General features: G+C 43.6%; 1 protein-coding gene across 7 annotated transcripts in view; it reads left to right on the top strand.

Moving 5' to 3' along the window:
- The window catches only part of LAMA2 (laminin subunit alpha 2), a 3,027,572-nt gene that overhangs the window by 1,485,956 nt on the left and 1,522,119 nt on the right, over nucleotides 1-19,497 (top strand). For 4 of the 7 annotated variants that reach the window (XM_069607473.1, XM_069607470.1, XM_069607474.1 and 1 more), the window contains exons 16-17: nucleotides 1,510-1,566; nucleotides 1,714-1,827. In XM_069607473.1, the coding sequence (XP_069463574.1) occupies nucleotides 1,510-1,566; nucleotides 1,714-1,827 (171 nt within the window). The remainder of the gene's footprint in view (nucleotides 1-1,509; nucleotides 1,567-1,713; nucleotides 1,828-19,497) is intronic. The other 3 variants (XM_069607476.1, XM_069607475.1, XM_069607471.1) reach the window with 1 other exon arrangement.

Below are 19,497 nucleotides of genomic sequence, written 5' to 3'. Positions count from 1 at the left end.
GAACAGCCATTAACAAACATCTACAGCATGTGTTTCCACCCCGTTCCTCTGGGAGAGGGCACAAACATTATAGAAGAAGATTCCCACCTCCCCATTGCATCCAGCATCCCACCCTCTGCCCTGTGCTCCATTCTGCAAATCCCATGCCAACCCCACCTTCAAAGTATGGGCGGTGTTTTACTTGTTTCCCCCAGTAATGCAGGGACACGCCAGAATATAACTCAGACCTCCCAAGAAGTGTGGCTCTGGCTTTTTTGACTGGTCGCCCCATCCCACTCTGATGGTGTTATGTTTAGCAATCTGTTTAATAAGCGACCCACAATGAACCAGCTTCACTGAAACATATATGAACATGTAAAACTTGCCTAATTTTTCAAAAGAAAAGCTGTATTTGAGGACTGCTGTTTCTATCAGGAAAGGAAGTTGGCAGGAGAATCTTGATGTGGGTAAAGACATGCTTGGCATTAGATTTGAATGGGTGCTCCCCATGTCAGGTCAATGTTCCTGCTGTCACCATGGAGAACTGTCTTATGTAGAAATTCGGCCATTAGTGCAGCCAAGAACATTGGAGGACAGGTGGGCTCTGGACTCCACAAGGTTCAGGAAGTGACCTTTGTCATGAGCAGATGCAGAGGAGTAGGGAGTTATGTCATGGGTGGGAAACATTTTATGGAGTTTAAAGTCCAGGTTCAGAGTAGCTCTCCCAGATGTCAACATCTCCCAGCACTAGTAGTTTGCCTGTTGTGAGGCAAGCTCGAAGGGAGGTTGAGGAAGGAATAGTGGGCATCAGTTGGCAATACTGCTACAGAATGCTGAAAGTAAATGATTTTTGAGGAAGAGGAGGGACACGAGGCTGTTGATGGATTAGGGGATTGTATTGGGCGTTTGGGCTGGAAGGTCAAGGGACATCTGTTCTGGGTCTGGGTAAGTTAAATACTTTATAACACTCGGAGCTCTTCCCTGCTTCATAATGCAGATGACCACAGAAATAAAAATAGGGTTAGCAGATTAAGATTAAATGGATGGAGCCAAAATATTCTGCCAATGCATCAATATTAAGCCTTGCACCAGTGGCTTCTGTTTCTGGCCCCCTCTTATGACGTCTATCACTCATTTGAAAATATAATCGTTCTGTACAATCGCTCTATAAGTAGTGTCCACTGTCAAAAGTGATCTCAAACTTAATGTGGTGGCCAAGTTTGTTGACTTGCATGCAAACTCAGTTATGGAACTAAAATCATTCGAAAACGACACCCACAACAAAACAGGGAGAGATTGAAAGACCCACGGGGAAAAAACATTTAAGGGAACGCTGATATTTTCTACGTTGTTTGGATGCCTATAAAGGAACCTGCTTGCTTGTTAAAAAAAGAACTGCATGATGACATTAACTGCATGTTCAAAGACACACTTTTTTATCTGTCCTCATGAATCTCGCCTTCTATTTTTCAAACTGCACCTTTTCACTGTCACCTCTGTTCTTTCTCTACTTTTCTGCCATCATTTCAGAAGAAAATCCAAGCTATTTCTTCCTCTGTCCCTGCAACTTATAGCAATAAAACTAAGGTCAGTGCCAGGTGCTTCGTGATTTCATTAGAAATTATTAATTTCATTCTCTCTGTCCTTCTGCTCTTCGCTTTAATATTATCGCTGCCTAGATCCACATAAATTCCAAGTCATTTCTGGTGGTGACTCATACTGTCTTTCTTGCAGTCGTGTGCGCCCAGGCACAGGCGAGTTAATGGGACCCTGGTCGGTGGGATATGCGAACCCTGCCAATGCTTTGGCCACGCAGACACCTGTGATGACAACACTGGAATATGTAAGGTAAGTGCCCAGTGACCATAGTCTTGGTTTCATAACTAAGTGCACTTAAGTGAATATCACCCTAGGAGGTTGAATGTCCTTTTAAAACCAAATCAAGGCTCTCATATCTGTGTTTTCTGCAATATGTCTGTACCTGATCTTGCATAGACTGGCCGATACAGAACTCTATAGTAAAGCACCAATGGTGTGAAGGGATTCTTCTCTGAGTAAGGATTCGACCCATTTACCTGTTCACCTGGAGCTTATAATGATGGTATAAGTATTGGCACAGTACAGGGATCTCTCTCGGGCTCTGCATCATTGGCCTCTTCTTGCCAGAATAGTCAATGGAAAGAGATCATGGGCGTCGCACACTGGGAAGCTACAGGTTGCAGGCACCTCTAATTGAGCAACATTAAAAACGCGCTCCAAATTTAAGAAGTGATGGAAATGCGGACAGAAGAAAATAAAATTTGTGGAAATCAGTTCCCAACAGTTCCCACTCACTTTGACCGGTGGCCTTCAGGCCATGTACATGAAGCACAAGATGTTATAATGATTCAATCAGATTCACAGGACTAAGGGCCTGATCACGACTTTGGCGGTAACCCTTAAATCCGGCGGTAGCGCTATCACCGCCAGATTTAATGGTCCGCCAAATCAGGACTTCAGCAGATTTCGCCCCGGCTCTGAGCTGGGGGGAAATTCGCCGACAATTTGTGCTATTACCGCCAGCGGGAAATCCGCTGGCGGTAAGAGCGTGAATTTTCCCCATTGAGCCCAATGGGGAATGGGGCATTCCCGAATGGGCTCAATGGGGACTGGGGAATTACATTACCGCCGAACTTGTGATCCGGCGCTATTAGCCGGCGGCATTACCACCAAAGTCGTGATCAGGCCCTAAGGATGTTGCCAGCTCCTGACAAAAGAATAAGGCATATGGACCATGACAAAGTGCACCGTAATCATTCCGAATGGTGCATTATGTTAGCGCAAACTACACTAATTGAGCAATAGGCCCAGAGCAAGGGGGGCATTACCATTCAGGAAATGCCCCGTGCCCATAGTTACAGGCCCGAGCGAAGTGAGGACCTAAACACAGTCCCCGGGACATTACCCGAAGCAGTAATGCTCCCCTTACACGGGATTTATTGCTATTAGCACCCCAGGCCATACGTCCGAAGTACTAAAAGCTGTTTTTTTTCAGTGGCTAAATTGTCCAGCATTTCACAATTGAAAAAAGAAAAAAGAAAAATGGCCACAAAGGAAGGAGAAACGAAGTCTGTTCTCCCTTTCCATGACAGAAAAAGTAAACAAAGTAAATGACCGCCATGGAAAGGGTGAAGGGACTACACGTTGTCCCTTCTCCCTTTCCATGTCGGCCATTAAAAAAATAAGAAAAAAGTCAACAAAGAAAATGGCTGATGTACACGTAGTCCCTTCGTCCTTTCCATTGCGCTGTGTCATAGATCGGGAGTGGACGCACTGGGGGCACAAGTGTTCCCAGTGCATCCGTTCCAGAAAAGGATCCTAAAGGATAAGGTAAATTGGGGGTGGGGGGAATTTGTGGATTAGGAGGGGCAAGGGGATTGGAGGACTTGCCAAGTTCCCCAGTAGGGAAGATGGCGGCATCCAGCGCTGATGAGGCTCAGAGTGGTGGGATTACCGTCTAGTAATGCCCCCATTCCGAGTCTCCTCATTGGCTGTGAGGCTGCCACCTGCTGGGTACTAATAGTTGTTAAAACATGCCAAAATCCATGAATGCGGATCAACAGCACTGCCAAAATAACAAGCATTAGCAATGCCAACAGTTTGGGCTTTTGTGTAGGCATGGGAAAGTTGACAGACACAGCCGTATGATATGATATGATAGGTTATTTATAACGTGCCTAATACCCAGAGGATTCTAAGCCCGGACCCAGGGATCGAACCTGTGTTGCTCCGTGTCGTCTTGCTTCCAAGGCGACCACGTTGCCGCTGAGCCATTCTCCCGAGAGAGTAGTAGTATTAACAGGACATTGATGGTTGCAGGTGCAAAATGGTGCGAGTACTTGAGCATTTAATAGTAGTACCTGGGAAATGCCTAATATTGAAACACAAGCCACACCTTTTGGCTTTGTCAATACTTGTTCTGAACAGGACTTCAGTGAAGGACACTCAGAGTGCTTATAAATCAAGTGGCTAAAGGCAGACCTGGTAAGACATTTTTATTAGACAAGTAGCCGGTTTATGACTCCAATTAAGTCAATAACTCTCAGAAGACTGCTTTAAAAAAAAATGGCAGGCATTTTGAGTACACAGTTTGATGGTAAGGCTTGACTAAAGCGAGCTCAAAGAGTTCCCATGAGGAACAGGGAGGGACAGGGATTGGGTGGGGATGGCCAAAGGGATTAGCATGGTCATGGGTAGTCATGGGTGGGCACATAACCAAACAACACTGACAAGCTGCATGCCCCTCCTCACGTACCATTCCTCCCTATCTGTATTCTATAGTTTTGGCTTATAGGTGTTGCAAGTGACACCTAATACACTAAAAAAGTGAAAGAAGATGGCGTCTTCAGATGTCATAGATATGGCAGATAAAAAGGGGTCAGCTAGAGAGGGCAAGAATCTGGTGCAGCAAGACGATCACAGCAGCAATCCTAGGGCTGGCAGCTGGCAGATTTTGACACAGAGCCTGTGACTGAGAGCAAGGAAGTGAGGATCAGCACAGAGGCCAGATTAAAGCATGGAAAAGCCCCAGGTGTGAGAGGAGCGTTCAGGATATCCAATGCGTGAAACTTTGAGAGGAGGGAGGCTTGAATGGGATTCACATCTCTGTTTCCAGCAAGACTGAGGGAACAGGATGCAAGAGAGAGCTTGTGAACATGACATTAAAGACAGAGGTCCAGGTATGGCCCTCATGACCCCAACATGACTCTACATCCGAAATACTGAGACACGACAGATGCACCTCACTCTTAGGCCCTTCCCCTCCATCGTTTATTTATCACAGATGTGAGAAATGTTACTCGCAGACAGCCATTCAGGCCATACCCAGTCGATGGTCTGGAGGAGATTAGGGATGCCATCAAGCGAACAAGCCGCCTGACCGCAAATTTGGAAATCAATAACGTCATCACTGACATCACAAGGGCTTTGCAATGGGAACTCACTGAGTTAAGCTGGTCATGGCTTCCCACATCGGTTGACTTTCAAGGGCTTTGTTTTTTTAACTGAACCCTAACTAAGTTTTTTCAGTGAATTTCAGGGATTTTGTTATACAATAGGTTTTTTTACGGGCCATGGCCTTCAGCCGTTTTCCCTCTGCATGTTCCCCCAATATGAATCTTTTGGTCCCACTAGGAGCCCATTGCCTTCTGCTGTGGTCCATCTACATCTTGTTCCAATAGGTTTCTAAAACGGGCCCACTAGCCATGGACACACCCCAAGTTTTGTTTTGGGCACACTAGCCATTGCCTTTTGCCGTGGACCCTTAATGTGTTGCCCCAATAGGTTTTGTTGGGGTCCATTAGCATGGAGTCCACTTTCAATATTGCATGTTTCGGTTCCTTAAATTCAATTAGTAGGCATAGCCTTCAGCCACACCCATTACCCCTACCTCACTGCAGCTGTAAAATTCCACTTTTTTTGTATTCATCTCATTTTAGTGAGATAGTTTCTAATTTGGTGCAAGCCCATCCAGCAGTTCTTGTTGTGCACATGATCATGGCAAGGTCCTTTTTTCTATGGGAAAAAGAATGGGAAGAAGCAGGCAGGTGGCCAGGACAGAGCCATCACTTTTTGATCCAGTTCCTGAGGGTGTATCAGTGCGAAATGATCACCTGAATGGGGGGTCTTTGGGGAGTGGGTGTGGGATACCGGATGGTGAGATACGGTATCCCCTTATCGGTAACACCTTTTTCCCATCCTACTAGGTAGGATACTTAGGAACTGAACCACTCCCCCCCTTTTTCCAACATGAACACTTTCTCACAGACAGCTCCCCGTGAGAGAAACAGACTACCAACCGAGCCCTATACCTGACATGTCCCAACACAAGGGTCAGGCAGAGTCAGGCAATTACTGATAATTACACACACCTGACCTCCATCACACTTCCCCACATTGATTAAATGCTGGAACATGAAAGCACACTCTGAGCAAGGCAAAACACACAAGGAAGTAGCAGTTCCGAGATGGTGGTTTAATACGAGGAGAAAGAAAGCAAGACCAGAGAGGGTTGCAAGGAGGGAAGTGCCCTTCACCTTTTCGGAGGAAAACTGCTACTTTCACAAACCGTCGAGAAGAAGAGACATAAGACCCTGAATAATTAAAGCTGAAGAAAGGAGCATTATCTGTCAGAGGTACTCGGGGCTCTCCCGCGTCTATGGCCAAGGCGGGGAGGAGAGGTTGCCGCTGCGGTACTGTCCTTGACCTACAACAAAGCAGCGCAGTAAAGTCAGCACAGCTGGTGAGTCAGAAGACTGATAGCAGACCAGTTTGTGTTAGAACCAAGGTTGCAAGCAGCAAGTTCATATGAAGCAATCTTAAGAAACAGTCTGTGAAGCATATGTGATGAGCGATGCAAATATAATTGAACATCCAAGGAGTGACTTTTGAAGCCAAGATAGATACCAAATACAGAGTGGTCTGGCATCACGTTGGTGCTCATTCGAAGGTCTCTGTTAGGTATCCAACTGAGCGGTGGCAAATGTGAAATGTGAATTGTGAAATTTAAGTGGTCCTGCAACGTGTCAAGCCAAATCCTGTGCACATTCAAAAGTCTTTGATAGCTAATATGAACTGTAATTGGTCTGAGTACGGCTGAGGGAGACCGCTTGTTTAAGAGGAAGGATCTGAGCCCGGAAGAGTGGGATCCAAAGTAACAATTGTGGTATAAAAGGGATATGAATCCGGCTGAGGGAGATCCAGGGTGAAGAGTGAATCACCTAACTTGAGTGCTTGTAAGAGGAAAGTAGCTTTTCATTTGTTTTGGTGCATCAGGCCCTCTGCATCAAGAGATTTTGATACGTAAAGAGACTTGGGCACAGAAGGCCCTGATGCAGGTAATGGAACTGTGTCATTGAGCCGAAGAAGCCAGAGAGTGTGCTATGCTCGATTGAACTGCCTTGTCCCGGCTGAAAAGGTGGGGAAGGGAGGTCAACAGCCTGAACATCCTGACATATAATTTTGCCACGACCATACCAACCAGACTTATCCTTTTGTGACACTTCTTTCTTTTCTTGTGGAAATTATCCATAACTCTTTTGTAGCATAGCAGTAAGGATTGGCAATAGTTTTATTTTAGTATAGGCCCTTTTTATTTGACTAGACACCAATAGGACTGTATTATTATTGTTTGATGGTCGTACCTTGCTCCCATCTTTGATTTAGGGTTAGGATAGGCGTTTACCTCACCCATTTTTACAGTTTAATAAACACCCTTGAACTGTGATCACTTGTGTCTGTCTTACCTTGATACCATGCCTTCCTTACAGCAGACACTTAGATTAAACTTCCTGCTTTTGATCCACTTAGAGGACATGTCATTTTTGCTATGCTATAACATTAGACGCACAAGAAGGAGACATTCAGTTTGCTCATCGCTGAATGCAATTAACATAAGTAGCCATAAGAATCAAAATAGAAGATGCAGCCACATTGACATGAATGAAAAGCACAGAGACGGCTCGAGAACTCAGGGAGAGGCCTGACTTGCTGATTTAGCAGGAATGCTCAGCACAGACTGTCCATGTAGCCGGTGCACGTGTTCAACCCAAAGCTATCAAGGGAGAGGGAGTTTCACATAGACACTCAAAGATACAAAGTCAGACGTTAGAAACAGTTTTGTCAGATTAGAAACCTGCATGCATAAATGCTAAAAATCCTTCTAAATGTAGAGCAGGAAAGTCAAGCCAGTGGTCTCTACTCACGTGGCCTGAGAGTGAGGACAATGCCTATCCCGACAGAGACCTTAGTTCCCAATCAATGTGTAGGACAGTTGATACTAAATAATACCAGGATGAAAGCTAAATGTACTAAGCTCAAGTCCGACTGGATCAGAGATTGTAATCTTATTGGTACAGACAGCACCTTTGGGGCTGTTCTCATCACCTTGCATTGTTGCTCATGGGCTGCCAACTGTCCAAAATGCCATAACTAAGAAGTTCCTCACTGACCAATCCCGACCCACCTTCCGCACCAGCTCACACTTTGTTGCACTGTCCAATTATAATGCACTAACCTGACATGCTTGTATTTGCAACATTTAAGAGGGGGGTCACATGTGAAGTGACCAGATAGATAACTTCTATTTGTAGCCTATCCTACTAACCAATCCCAATCTACCTTAGGTGTCAGAGAATAACGCATCACTTATGACATCATAACCTGTTAAAAGATGCTGACAAGCCTGTAACCAGTTGAGAGAGCATTGGAAATCATCTGATGTCCATGGTCTGTGCCTGTTGTGAGATCTCTTAACAAACAGTTGGTTATGTCACATTTCTGGACTTTTCCATGTCTTCTGTGTTGCGATTTCCCCTGAATTAGACCTCTTGCTATTACATTGGGGGCTTTCCCCGTATTCCATGTCAAAGATGTTATATTATGGTAGTTATTATATTATATTATATTATATATTATGGTAGTTAAATTGTCTTATATCACTCACCATTACAATGGGCATGGTCTACAGGCGCTCACATGGTTCTTTAAGAAAGTGGGTTGGGGAAATTAGAGAGGGAGTAGGATAGAGGTTGTGCTTTTCTGTTGGTGCTTGTAGAACTAGGAGGAGCTGGCATCTTGTGCAAGTTTGCTTTCTATGAGTGTTTGGAATGTGCGCACTCGGGTTATTGTTTCTGCAGTGGCAACGTCCAGTGGTTCGGACGTTTGTTTGTGGTAGTCGATTTCATGGTGGTTGTGTGTTTTTGTGAGATTATTCTGATCTGTTAGATCATTTGGGGGAAGTGTGGAGTATGGTGGAGAAGGAGTCAGGAACAGGGACCAGTGGTGACCATTTTATCTTAATCATTGTGAAATTAATAGCAAGGTTATTAGTTTGGGTTTCATAGATTAGCGATTAGACATGAGAATGCGGGTCATCCAAATTTCCTCTTTTTGTATTGTTTCAATTTGGAGGTTGTTGGTTGATCTTATTTTTCTTCCTGGTGGGTAGCGGTTGATCTTGGCCTGGAGCAATTAAGCTCCTTGTCCGTGCAGTGATTTGTGGGTGATGCTGAGGGCTTTGAAGTTGATGCCTTGTTTTACTGGGATCCAGTGTAGACCTCTCAGGGCTGGTGGGATGTGATCTCTTCTGTTTAGTCTCAGGAACATCCCAGCTGCAGTATTTTGGATGTTGGAGTTTTTTAGTGAGCCCCAAACTAACCTCAGCAAGAAAGCCTGTGCACTACTTTACAAAAGAAGAGATAGAGGTCTCACTTTGCGAGGCCACCTCTATGGCAATTTCAGTATGTATAGAATGAAAGGTGGGATCCAAAAATGTATGGAATAGCAAAAGGTAATGCCATTTGGCCCTAACGAGAAGGGATTTTAATCCCAGCTCATGATGGATTGCCACCACTGGGATGCAGTTAGGTGATCTAAGAACCCTCCTCTATATTAAGAACTTGCACTTCTCTAAAAACTCCAATTCCCATCAATGCATCTCCTCTATTCCATAAATGATTTTAGGGACAACTTTCTCCTCGTAAAATTTAGCTAATGGAATTGTTGAACAACTACCCTAGATCCTAATCATCTGTCCAGTCAAGGTCATAAATGTATTTGTCAAACATTCAGTAATCTCTGCTTTATTATGTTTACTAAAAATAGGATACCCCAAATAAACCAAACTATCAACCTTCAGCAATGAAGACTTATTTAAAACCCAATTAAAAAACAAAACCTTTTTTGATCTGGTGAACCAAAGTATCCTTGTTTTAGCTAGGTTAATAATCAGTGAATTGTCAGCAGCAAAAGCAGCAAAATTGTTCAACGACCGCTGTAACCCCACTGGGTTGCAATTGTGAGATGAGAATCATCGGCATAGGCCAGGCAGGGAAATCTAAAATACACCAATTTTGGTCCGATGAAGATATCATTTGTCGGGTACTGGTCGACGTCAGATACCTACAAATGCCAAAATGCAACCTTGTCTAAGTCCCATTTTTGTGTAAATCCTCTCAGATAAATGACCTTGCGCATCTAACCGTACCTGAATTTGGAATTCATATGGAGCCCAATAATCAGCCTCAATAAGCCAGAGGGGATGCCCCAGCTGTCCAGTTTTTTCCACAAATGCCCTTGATTAAAAGCTGAAGTACGGTCGATGGAAACGACAAAGATAGAGGTGTACTTTTTGTCCCACGTCAGATCTTGACAACACTTGTGACGAAAACCATTCAGAGTCGTGCTATGAGATTTCCTCAAACCCATCTGGAAAGTTCTAGGCTGACCCACTCTGTCTGCCCAATTTATCCGGGGCTCTAATAATATGGGGGTGAAGATCTTACTGTCCACGTCCATAATGGTGATTGGCGATAGTTCTTTGGCTCAGTTCTTAAACCCTTCTAAAAGATAGCAATGACATAAGGCGTTTGCTCAGACATTGCAAGGACCCTCTATAAAATATTCTTAAAATAAATCATCAAGATAGTCAGCCATAAATGAGCGTCTGTCTTAAAAGGCAGTTGGACAAATGATTAGGTCATGCATCCAGGAGGAGCTCGATTTTTTTTAATAATGTTCAATACACCTTCCAAGGAGATCATAGGAGACCAAATCTCTCCTCCCATGTCCAGAGTGACAAAACTCAGCTGAGGAGAGATATCCTACTTGGGAGAATTGTACAGGGATTAAAAATATCCAAGTTAATTAAAAAATTGAATTTAACTGAGCAACTTCTTGAACACAGCCCAGGGTATTAATTATGTTCCAAAATTTAAAATCATCCCGGGAGGACAGACAGTATCCCCAAAATAATGTCCCTGTTCATATTCAACATAGACACGCGAGGATTATTTAACCAATTGTGTTTGATATTTCCTTTTCCTTAATCGCAATATCAACTTTCATCTTCTTCACCTTAAGTATCTCACACCTGAACAGATTTTTCCTTTCACAGGCCCTTCTATCAAATACATCTTGGGTGTGGTCCTTCTACACTTTTTATATGGAAAAGCACTATTTAATGTACTTTCAATAAACCCATGGAAGTTTGCACAATTGAAAATATCCAACTTCCAATCGTCGGTTGACAGCAAAAACAACCTCCTCACGCTTGCTATGAAACATACTCATTGCCTGTCCATTCCATCTAATATAATTATTTTTCAGTTTTACCTTTAAAATAACTAAAGAAGTAAAAACAGATTTATTTAAGGAAATATTGAAATGGTTTGTGACCTTATTGTGATCATTCATTATTGTGTCCTGGGTGCAAAAACGTGAACAACTATAATATAAAAAATCATTAACAAAAATATAGTCTAAAATTGCTGAAGCATTCCCCTTTGTGCCAAGTAGGTAAGTCGACAGGGTCCCCAGAATGACAGCAATTTATTTTTAAAAGACCCAACGAATTGAGAGCCGCAGCCCACAGTTAATCCTGCACCTCCTTACTCAGCACTTGTTGCGATGAAAATTGAGGTAGCCATAACTCATCCATCTGAAGGTCGTCAGACGTACAAAAAGAATTCAAATCACCTACCAACATCACATAAACATCAATAGTACCAATCAGCCACTCAAGCACGAATAAAAATAAGATTTTCTAGAAACAACTGTAATGGTGATATCCCCTCCTGCCAATATATATTTAGGATTATTAAATCAAGTGGAGAATCGATCGCACTAGAAGACCTCAATAACCGTAGCAAGTGCCCCTCTCATAATATTCTGATCAGAAACAATATGAAGCCCCACTCATGATTTAATAAGAGACCAAGGCCACCGGACAGGCGAACCACTCCCAATTTAATTGCAGCCTGGAAGGAGCTAATGTACCCGTCCAAAAGAGGGCATTCCATTGGCAGGTTACTTGTAACATATTCAATTCATATTGTTTTAGTTCTCACACATGTCAGTATTATTAAACAACTTGCAGTGCCCCCTGGTTTTCCAGGACACTATATTCAACACATTCCAGATAATATTTTGGGAACATGTCATCCATATCCATCCAGCAAGTCAAAAATGTTCATAGGCTGTGCAACATGGAGAGGGGCTAAGAGTTAAGGTGGTGTCACTGCTCCACTTCACAAATGTAAAGGTTTTTGTTGCATTATACCATTACGTTAAGATCGCTTTAACAGAAGTTTTTGTTGTTGTTGTTGCTGGATGTCAGCGGGTTTGTTGTGTTAAACTGTTTTAATTTAACTGTCTCTTAACTAAAGTTTTTTCACTGAATTTCAAGGGTTGAATTACGCTTTATCCCACTCTGCCTGTAAACCATCTTGCTTTTAGAAAACCACTGAAAACTTACCTGTTTTAGGATTATAGTTGTCGGGTACTCTGACCTCTCTACTTTCAGCGCCATGATGCCTCAGGTCGAACGTGCGCTTAACAAATGCACCTAAAATAACATAACATAACCTGCAGTACTACCCTGTTCATATGTTTATAAGATACACACCATGGCATTTTTTCCCATTATAAGACAGTGGCCTTCAGTTATGGCCAGTTGACCCCTAGTGATAATTGGGGACTAGGTCAAAAAAGCATTTATTTACTATTTTTTATCAGACATTTTTTAAAAGTTTTTTTTGTTTAGATTTTCTCACACGATTTTCTAACAATCTCACTGAAAATGGTTGCTTCTGGTGAGAATACCTTTTACGAAAAACCATCATTGTGCCCCCCTGCACTTGGGATTCCAATGATTGCATTATATATTCCTGCTAAAGACAGAAATGCAGTAAAATTCAAATATCTTCCCAAGGTCGCCTCAGACTTCAAATAAGCCCTGGTGCTAGCTTTTTGTTTCCAACAACAACCCTAAAAACACTGTTATTGTGAACAGATCTTGGGAATGTAACTCTGCTCGCGAAAAAGAGGAAAAATAAAGGAAATAAATAGTCTTCCCCAGCTTGGCAGGATAGCTCAGGGGCAACGTACTTGCCTTGGAAGCAGGACGACATGGAGTAACACAGGTTCGATCCCTGGATCTGCGCTTAGAAACCTCTGGGTATTAAGCGCGTTATAAATAATAAATCATATCGTATCTCCCCAAACACTCACACTATCCAATTGCTCCTGTTTCACCCTCCCTACATTCCTTGAAGGCAAACATTCCCTCCTGCCCGCCTAATTTATTTTTCAGCATGTTTAGTTTTCCATTTTCACATGAATTCTCATAAGAGCTGCTCGCAACACTTTAAAGAAATGTCTGCCTTACAATTCTGAAACTTGCTGCAATGCACCATGGGAAATATGTAAAAGATTTTTGCACCATTGGCCCCCATTTTTCACCAAATTTTTATATAGTACTAGCTGCTCCCAGCGTAACATATGCTGCTCTAGCATATCTTAATAGTCAATATCGGTCGGTAATTCATAGGGTCACGTCTGTCCCCCTTCTTAAATATCGGAATTACCACTGATCGCTTACAGGGAGGGGCCGTAGGTCCCTGTGACTTATTAATGGATTATAGGTATGTGAAGTATTAGAACAGTATCTAAGTTCCATCAATCACACGGGCCACCATGATGGGTCTTTGTAGATGCGTTATTGTCAACCTAGTTCCAGTGCAGAGTCGCTGTGATGGCTTAAGATTGCAGAGTAGCATAATTACACCTACTTTCAGTTTTAGCTTGTGAGAAGGCATTCATGCTACAGCATTCCTTGACACTGGAACTGCTGTGCCCTGTGTGAAGAGAAGTGGGGGTGGAAAGAAGTAACTTCCAAATGTTTGCGATAGTGGAAGTGGAAGATGACCACTTAGAACTGTGCTTATTCTGTTTGTTGAAATGGTAGCTGCTGTTGAAGTGGGTGCACTTTGCTATTTGAACAGCAGAGGTCAACCTAACACTGATAAATTGCCTCTGTATGTTGAAATGATCGGAGCAGGATTTTGGCGCGCCCGGTTTGCCGCAGGTCAAATCGATGCACTCATTTGGATGCACAACCCGATGGGCACACCCAGTTCGACGTGCTCAGTTCAGCATGGGCCTGTAATGGCGCTAGTAAGTTTTGGCGCGGCAGGACAAAATGTGATGCCATTATTTGGAGAATAAAAATGAAGGAATGGTGCGTTCGCGGCGACAGGATGAAATGTAATGGCATTATTTTGAAAATAAATAAATAAAGGAATGGTGCAGTTCTGGACACTGGCCCGGAGTACTGTGAGACAGATGTCTTAACCAGAGGCCATATTTCAATATGCACAAGTTACAAAAGAATACGACAAATGGAGCGAGTTTCTTCTCCACTGTAATGGAGAGGGCTATGATGAAAAAGCCCCGGCAGGGGTTCACTTTGCATCCCTTGCAAATGCAACACGTTAACAGGAACAGTACCTGTCAATGTGCAACATTTGCAAAAATTATCTTTTTGTATTTTTTGGCCTGCTGCTAAATGGAGCATTTAGCAGCTTTCCATGCCGCCCATTGGGGTAGAGGGCCCTGTCAATGCAATCCCACACTCAGGACTGTTCGTGTTCTGATAAGTCGCAGCTATGTTTAGCAAGCCCCTGCCAGCAGACCGCATGTATATCACAGGAACCAAAGGCAGCATTCATTTGACACTTTGGGTGTTCTGTCAGCACGCAAAACACGCTGAACCATTACGTCCCAAGCACAGATTGCCCATGTTAAACTTACGCATAAATTTAGGTTATGCTCAAGCAGACATATCAGGCTTATCAAAAGCGAGAAACATCTCAAGGATTCCAAACTAAACACTGGCGTGTTTGGATTCGGAGGGGCCCAAAGATAAAACCTTTCCAAGGGTCAGTTTGTGGCCAAACATTGAGACATATATTTAATAAATATTTGTGTTTTAAATCCTTCCAGGTTTTGTTGCGTCACAGGACTTGGTGTGTTCCAGTGAACTGGATGGGGTTGGCGAGGACTAAACCACGTGTCAGTGTTCCTCGCTTGAGTAGACAAGGGTGAGGGCGAGTGAGGGCACGGACGGAGGGGGGGTGGGGGCAATATTCTGATGGGCTGTGGGTTCCTTCCAAAAGACACAGTTCCATAGAGTGAGGTAACCAACGGCCGACCAAGGGAGGCAAGAAAAAGTATGGAGAATGGATGTTGTGATAATCTTGAGATACTTTATTACATTTCACTTCCCACACATTTCAATAATTCATTTTCAATTGTTACAGTAGTGTAAAATTCAGTTTTTACTACATTTAGATGTGTTGTGTTGCGTCAAAAAAAAAGAAAACAGTAAATGGCGGTCAAGCATGTATACTGCTAAAAGTAGCAGCAACATGAATGACTTTATAAATAGGTGTGCTTCACACTTTCCCTTCAAATGCAAAAGCAGGGTAAAATATGCTGTTCAACTTTCCTGAGTTAAAATAAGGAGGATGTTTAGATGTGGCTGCATTGTCAGCCACGTCCAAGTGTCCTTCCTGCCAAATCAGTGGCACCAGAAAGGCTTCTGTGCGAAATGGGTTAGCCGAAATGGCCGCTGCAGTGAAGGAACCGTGCCGATTCAGCCTGCGGAAAAATGGTGGTGCCGAATCGAGGTGTACCATGAAATGATAGCTGATGAAATTTATCAGTGTTAGGTTGCCCTCTGCTGTCCAAATGGCAAAGTGCACCCACTTCAACAACAGCTGAATACGGAAACATAACTTAAGCGGTTTATATATATAGATAACAGGCCATTTGAGCCATGTCACGCATGCTACAACACCACCTAGTATCCGTCACTAGATGTTCACCTCCATTTTCTATATATCCAAATTTGAAGAAGTAGTAAGTCTTGTATGTCTCAAGGACCCCCATGAATATTTTTAGCCCCTACATTCCTGGCCTGTGACAGTGTGGCAATGCAAAGGTTTAAAACAACCATATTTTAGTGGGCAGGGCCACAATGTGTGTTTACATTGTGGAAGAAGCCACTGGAGGCCCAGAAGGGTCCCAGTCAGTCACTGCAGTTTCAAAGTTCAGGCTGATTGCCATTCTTATGCAAGACCACACATAGCTTCCTGTGGCTTTTTCATGACCTGCATGCAGCATGACCTTTTCTCTAATATAGCATGCCTTTTTTTGACACTGATAGGCTCATTAGCTTAGCAAGAAGGTGTTTACTTAAAATAAAGCTCCCCTTTTATAGGTTTGCCATGATATCTGACATGTAAAAAAAGGGTTGATTTATATGAACAGGTAAATGCTCTTAACATCTGACACAACAGTCTGCTGGAAGTTTGACAAAAGTAATCTTTATCCAAGGAGAGGTCTAAAACATTTTTTTTCAGGCTTCAAATATTGTGCATTGTGGGTCTTGTCATTTTCCATTCAGGATGGGGAAAATAAGCAACAACAATATTATTTTGCTTTAACATGCGTCTCTAAGAAATAATTTATTGTAATGTTGCTATCAGATATGTGTATTTTATAAGTAAACTATTTGGGCTCTGAAGTTTCTCAGGGCCACGTGTGAGAAGGTCATGAAGTTCCTTTTTTTCCCATTTGGATTCTGGGACCTGTATTTATTTTTCTCTCTCGTTTGAAATTTAGGAAAACTTAAAGTCACAGAAAGGACTGGAAGGCATTTGCTTGCACATACATGGGAGACATTGTTTTAGGACTTGAAATCCAAACTTTAAATATTTGTGCCAAGTGGAACTTGGAAGGTATGTGTTCAAGTGGTTAAACTGTGCATGGGTTAAAATCCCAACTTCACTTTTTAATCACATTGTGTTATTCCGGGCAAATAAGGTAAGCCCTTCTAGTATAGGGGACTGGCCTCAGTAGAGCCATAATTAACTTTGTTCTCATTTTGCTGGCCTCACACAAGTGGCATGGGACAACCAGAGTACTGCCCAGCAGAGAATGAGTGAAACCTTTTGCTATGCTCTGTTTTTCTATGATATTGAATCTTGTATAGCACATAGTCTACCATCAAAAAGCAAGTGTCTATGTGTGGTGTTGGGCTAAAGGGGCAGCTAGACAACAAGAAAGTACCTTTATCAGTGTGCCATAAATCAATATGCATACAGCAATGATAGCCATTGGGTTAATGTGCCAACTGCTGAGAACCATCTTCAAACTGCTGGCCACGCCTTCCGATTCCCTCAAGTTTCAACCTTCTGAATTTACCCTTTGAGTGATGTTACTTCTTGTGATTTCATTTGCAAATGAAGGGGCCCCGCAATTAATTCCCCGCACTTGGCCTCACAATTCCTAGGGCCGGCGCTGGTAGTGGGCACTTACAGAGCTTGTCTATCGTGCCTGAAGATTATGACACTGGGAAGAAGGTGCTAGAATGTGTCCATGTCTGGGAGTTTTAGCGCCATGTGCTGCACTACAGACCTTCGGCTAGAAACAATGCCCACCAGACGGCGTGCAATATGTTCCATTTGCTGGCATGCGCTATGGAGAGCTCCAGCCTGCATTTTGACTTTTAAGATAGCCACCAAGACATAGGGCCTCATTACGACCCAGGTGGTCCGGAAATAACGGTGGCGGTAAACCCTCCGCCACCGTTGTTTCCGGACCGCCTGAGTCCGACCCCTGCAGGCGGGAGGTGATGTTCCCGCCAGGTCTGACCTGGCGGGTTTAACACCTCCCGCATGCAGGCGGACGAGGAAACACCGGCAGCATTACGAGATGCTGCCGGTGTTTCCATGATCCCCATTTCCATCGAGTCCCATAGGACTCAATGGGAATGGGGATTTACACCATTCCGCCTCCGTGATTCCCGGAAAACCGGGATTGGAATGCCCCGGTAATTCCGGGAATCACAGAGGCGGAATGGTAATACGAGTCCGGCGTTAACCAGGCGGTTTTACCGCCTCGGTTAACGCCGGACTCGTAATGAGGCCCATAGCCTTGAAAAACATACAGTAAAGAAAATGTGTAACAATGAACCTTCAATATTCATCAAAGTGTGAATAGAAAAGGGGGTCCCTCTGCATTAGTCCTTATTTCATACCTCTGGGATGTGCAATAATCCTCCGTTCTGCCAACAATCTCTCAAGAATAGTATTAACAAACTGACATTACTCCCTACAATAAGATGTTAGGTCACTGTAAGCATTTGCTTTATCAAGAAATCAACTTTTATAGCAAACACAAGATCCCGCATACAAACTCCACAGATGGTTGGTGCTTAGCGCGCCCTTATTCCGGGTTTCAAATATTGGCTTCACACTTTTCACGCCTCTGTCACTGCAGCCATGTTTGTGATTAATGACTAAATTGTACCAAGCGAGTGCGTGTAATGTGGCCAGGCTGCGCGGAACTGCCTTTCATTTTTAGTAATGCCCAATCAGCGTTTCAACGACTTGCAGATAACACTTTCCTCGATTTACGAAAGCCATTTTTCACAATTTTAATTGGGGGATATTCTCTTGTTTCGAACAATCTAGATTCTAGATGAACAACATCATTAGAAAGAGGTTTTGAGAAGACAGTCTGTCGAATGATAGGCAAAACTTTAGAGTGCATTCATTACCTACTGGAAATCTTCATTGCCCCAAGTAATACTCGTCCTCGTCACAATGAATCCTAGGAAGGCGAGCCGTCTTGCTGCCACTATCCCTTTCTTCTTATCTCTGATGCTCTGCCTCCTCCCCATAACTGTGTTTAACATACCTACACTTGCCGCATCACAACCTGTACCAAACCCAAGGAATCAAATGTACCCCTACATGGGTGGGGAATGTGGGCACAAGTACTCTGGTGAGCAACAGTGGGACAAGTGGTAATGAAGATGGCTCATAAGCAATCTAAATAGCACTACTGCCTCCCCCTTCCTCGTCCCAGTACTTGTTTTCTTTGTGGCGGTGTGGATGTGGTCGGATTGATCTGGTCTTTGCTAGACTTCATATGAATAAGTACTACGGTATGTGCCCACCCAGTGACAGTTTTATTAGCAATTAGAGCAACATCAACGTTGACAGCAGCCGGGAGAACCAATTTGCACATGCCTGGTCTGTCTGTCCGGGGAGATGAAGCCTTTATTGAACCATGAAAGTGGACAACAACTTCTCTCGCCTCTTCTATTGCTCCTCTAAGCTCTTTGGACTCCCTGCATCTCATCTCGCCCCCCTCAAATCCCTCTACCACTCAGCTGTCCGTACCCTCTGCCTCCTTCCTCCTCATGACTGCATTTCCTCCTCGCTTTCTTACCTTGGTTGGCTTCCCTTCCACTCCCAAGTTAAATTTAATTTCCTCTGTTTCGTCTTTAAATCTCTCCATGATCTTGCTCCCCCTTATCTCTCCTCTCTCCTCTCTTTCTACACCCCTTCCCGTTCCCTTCGTTTTGCTGATCTCTTCCTTCTCACCGTCCCCCCTTCCCCATGTGCCTCCTCCCGTTTCCGCTCCTTTCAGCTCCTAGCTTCTCTGCACTGGATCTCCCTACCTCTCTCTATCTGCTCTATACCTACCTTTTCATCCTTTCATACTTCCCTGAAATCTCTCCTTCTCCATCCCCCACCCTAATACCTTCTCCCATTTCTCTCTCCTTTCCCTCACATTTTCCCCTATGCACCTCGCCCTACCTGCCCCTTTTCCCTTACCCTCCTTGCA

The sequence above is a fragment of the Ambystoma mexicanum genome, chromosome 4q (assembly GCF_040938575.1).
Source record: "Ambystoma mexicanum isolate Mex_15411 chromosome 4q, UKY_AmexF1_1, whole genome shotgun sequence".
Lineage (NCBI taxonomy): Eukaryota > Metazoa > Chordata > Amphibia > Caudata > Ambystomatidae > Ambystoma > Ambystoma mexicanum.
This window is presented reverse-complemented; position numbering and strand designations above follow the sequence as displayed.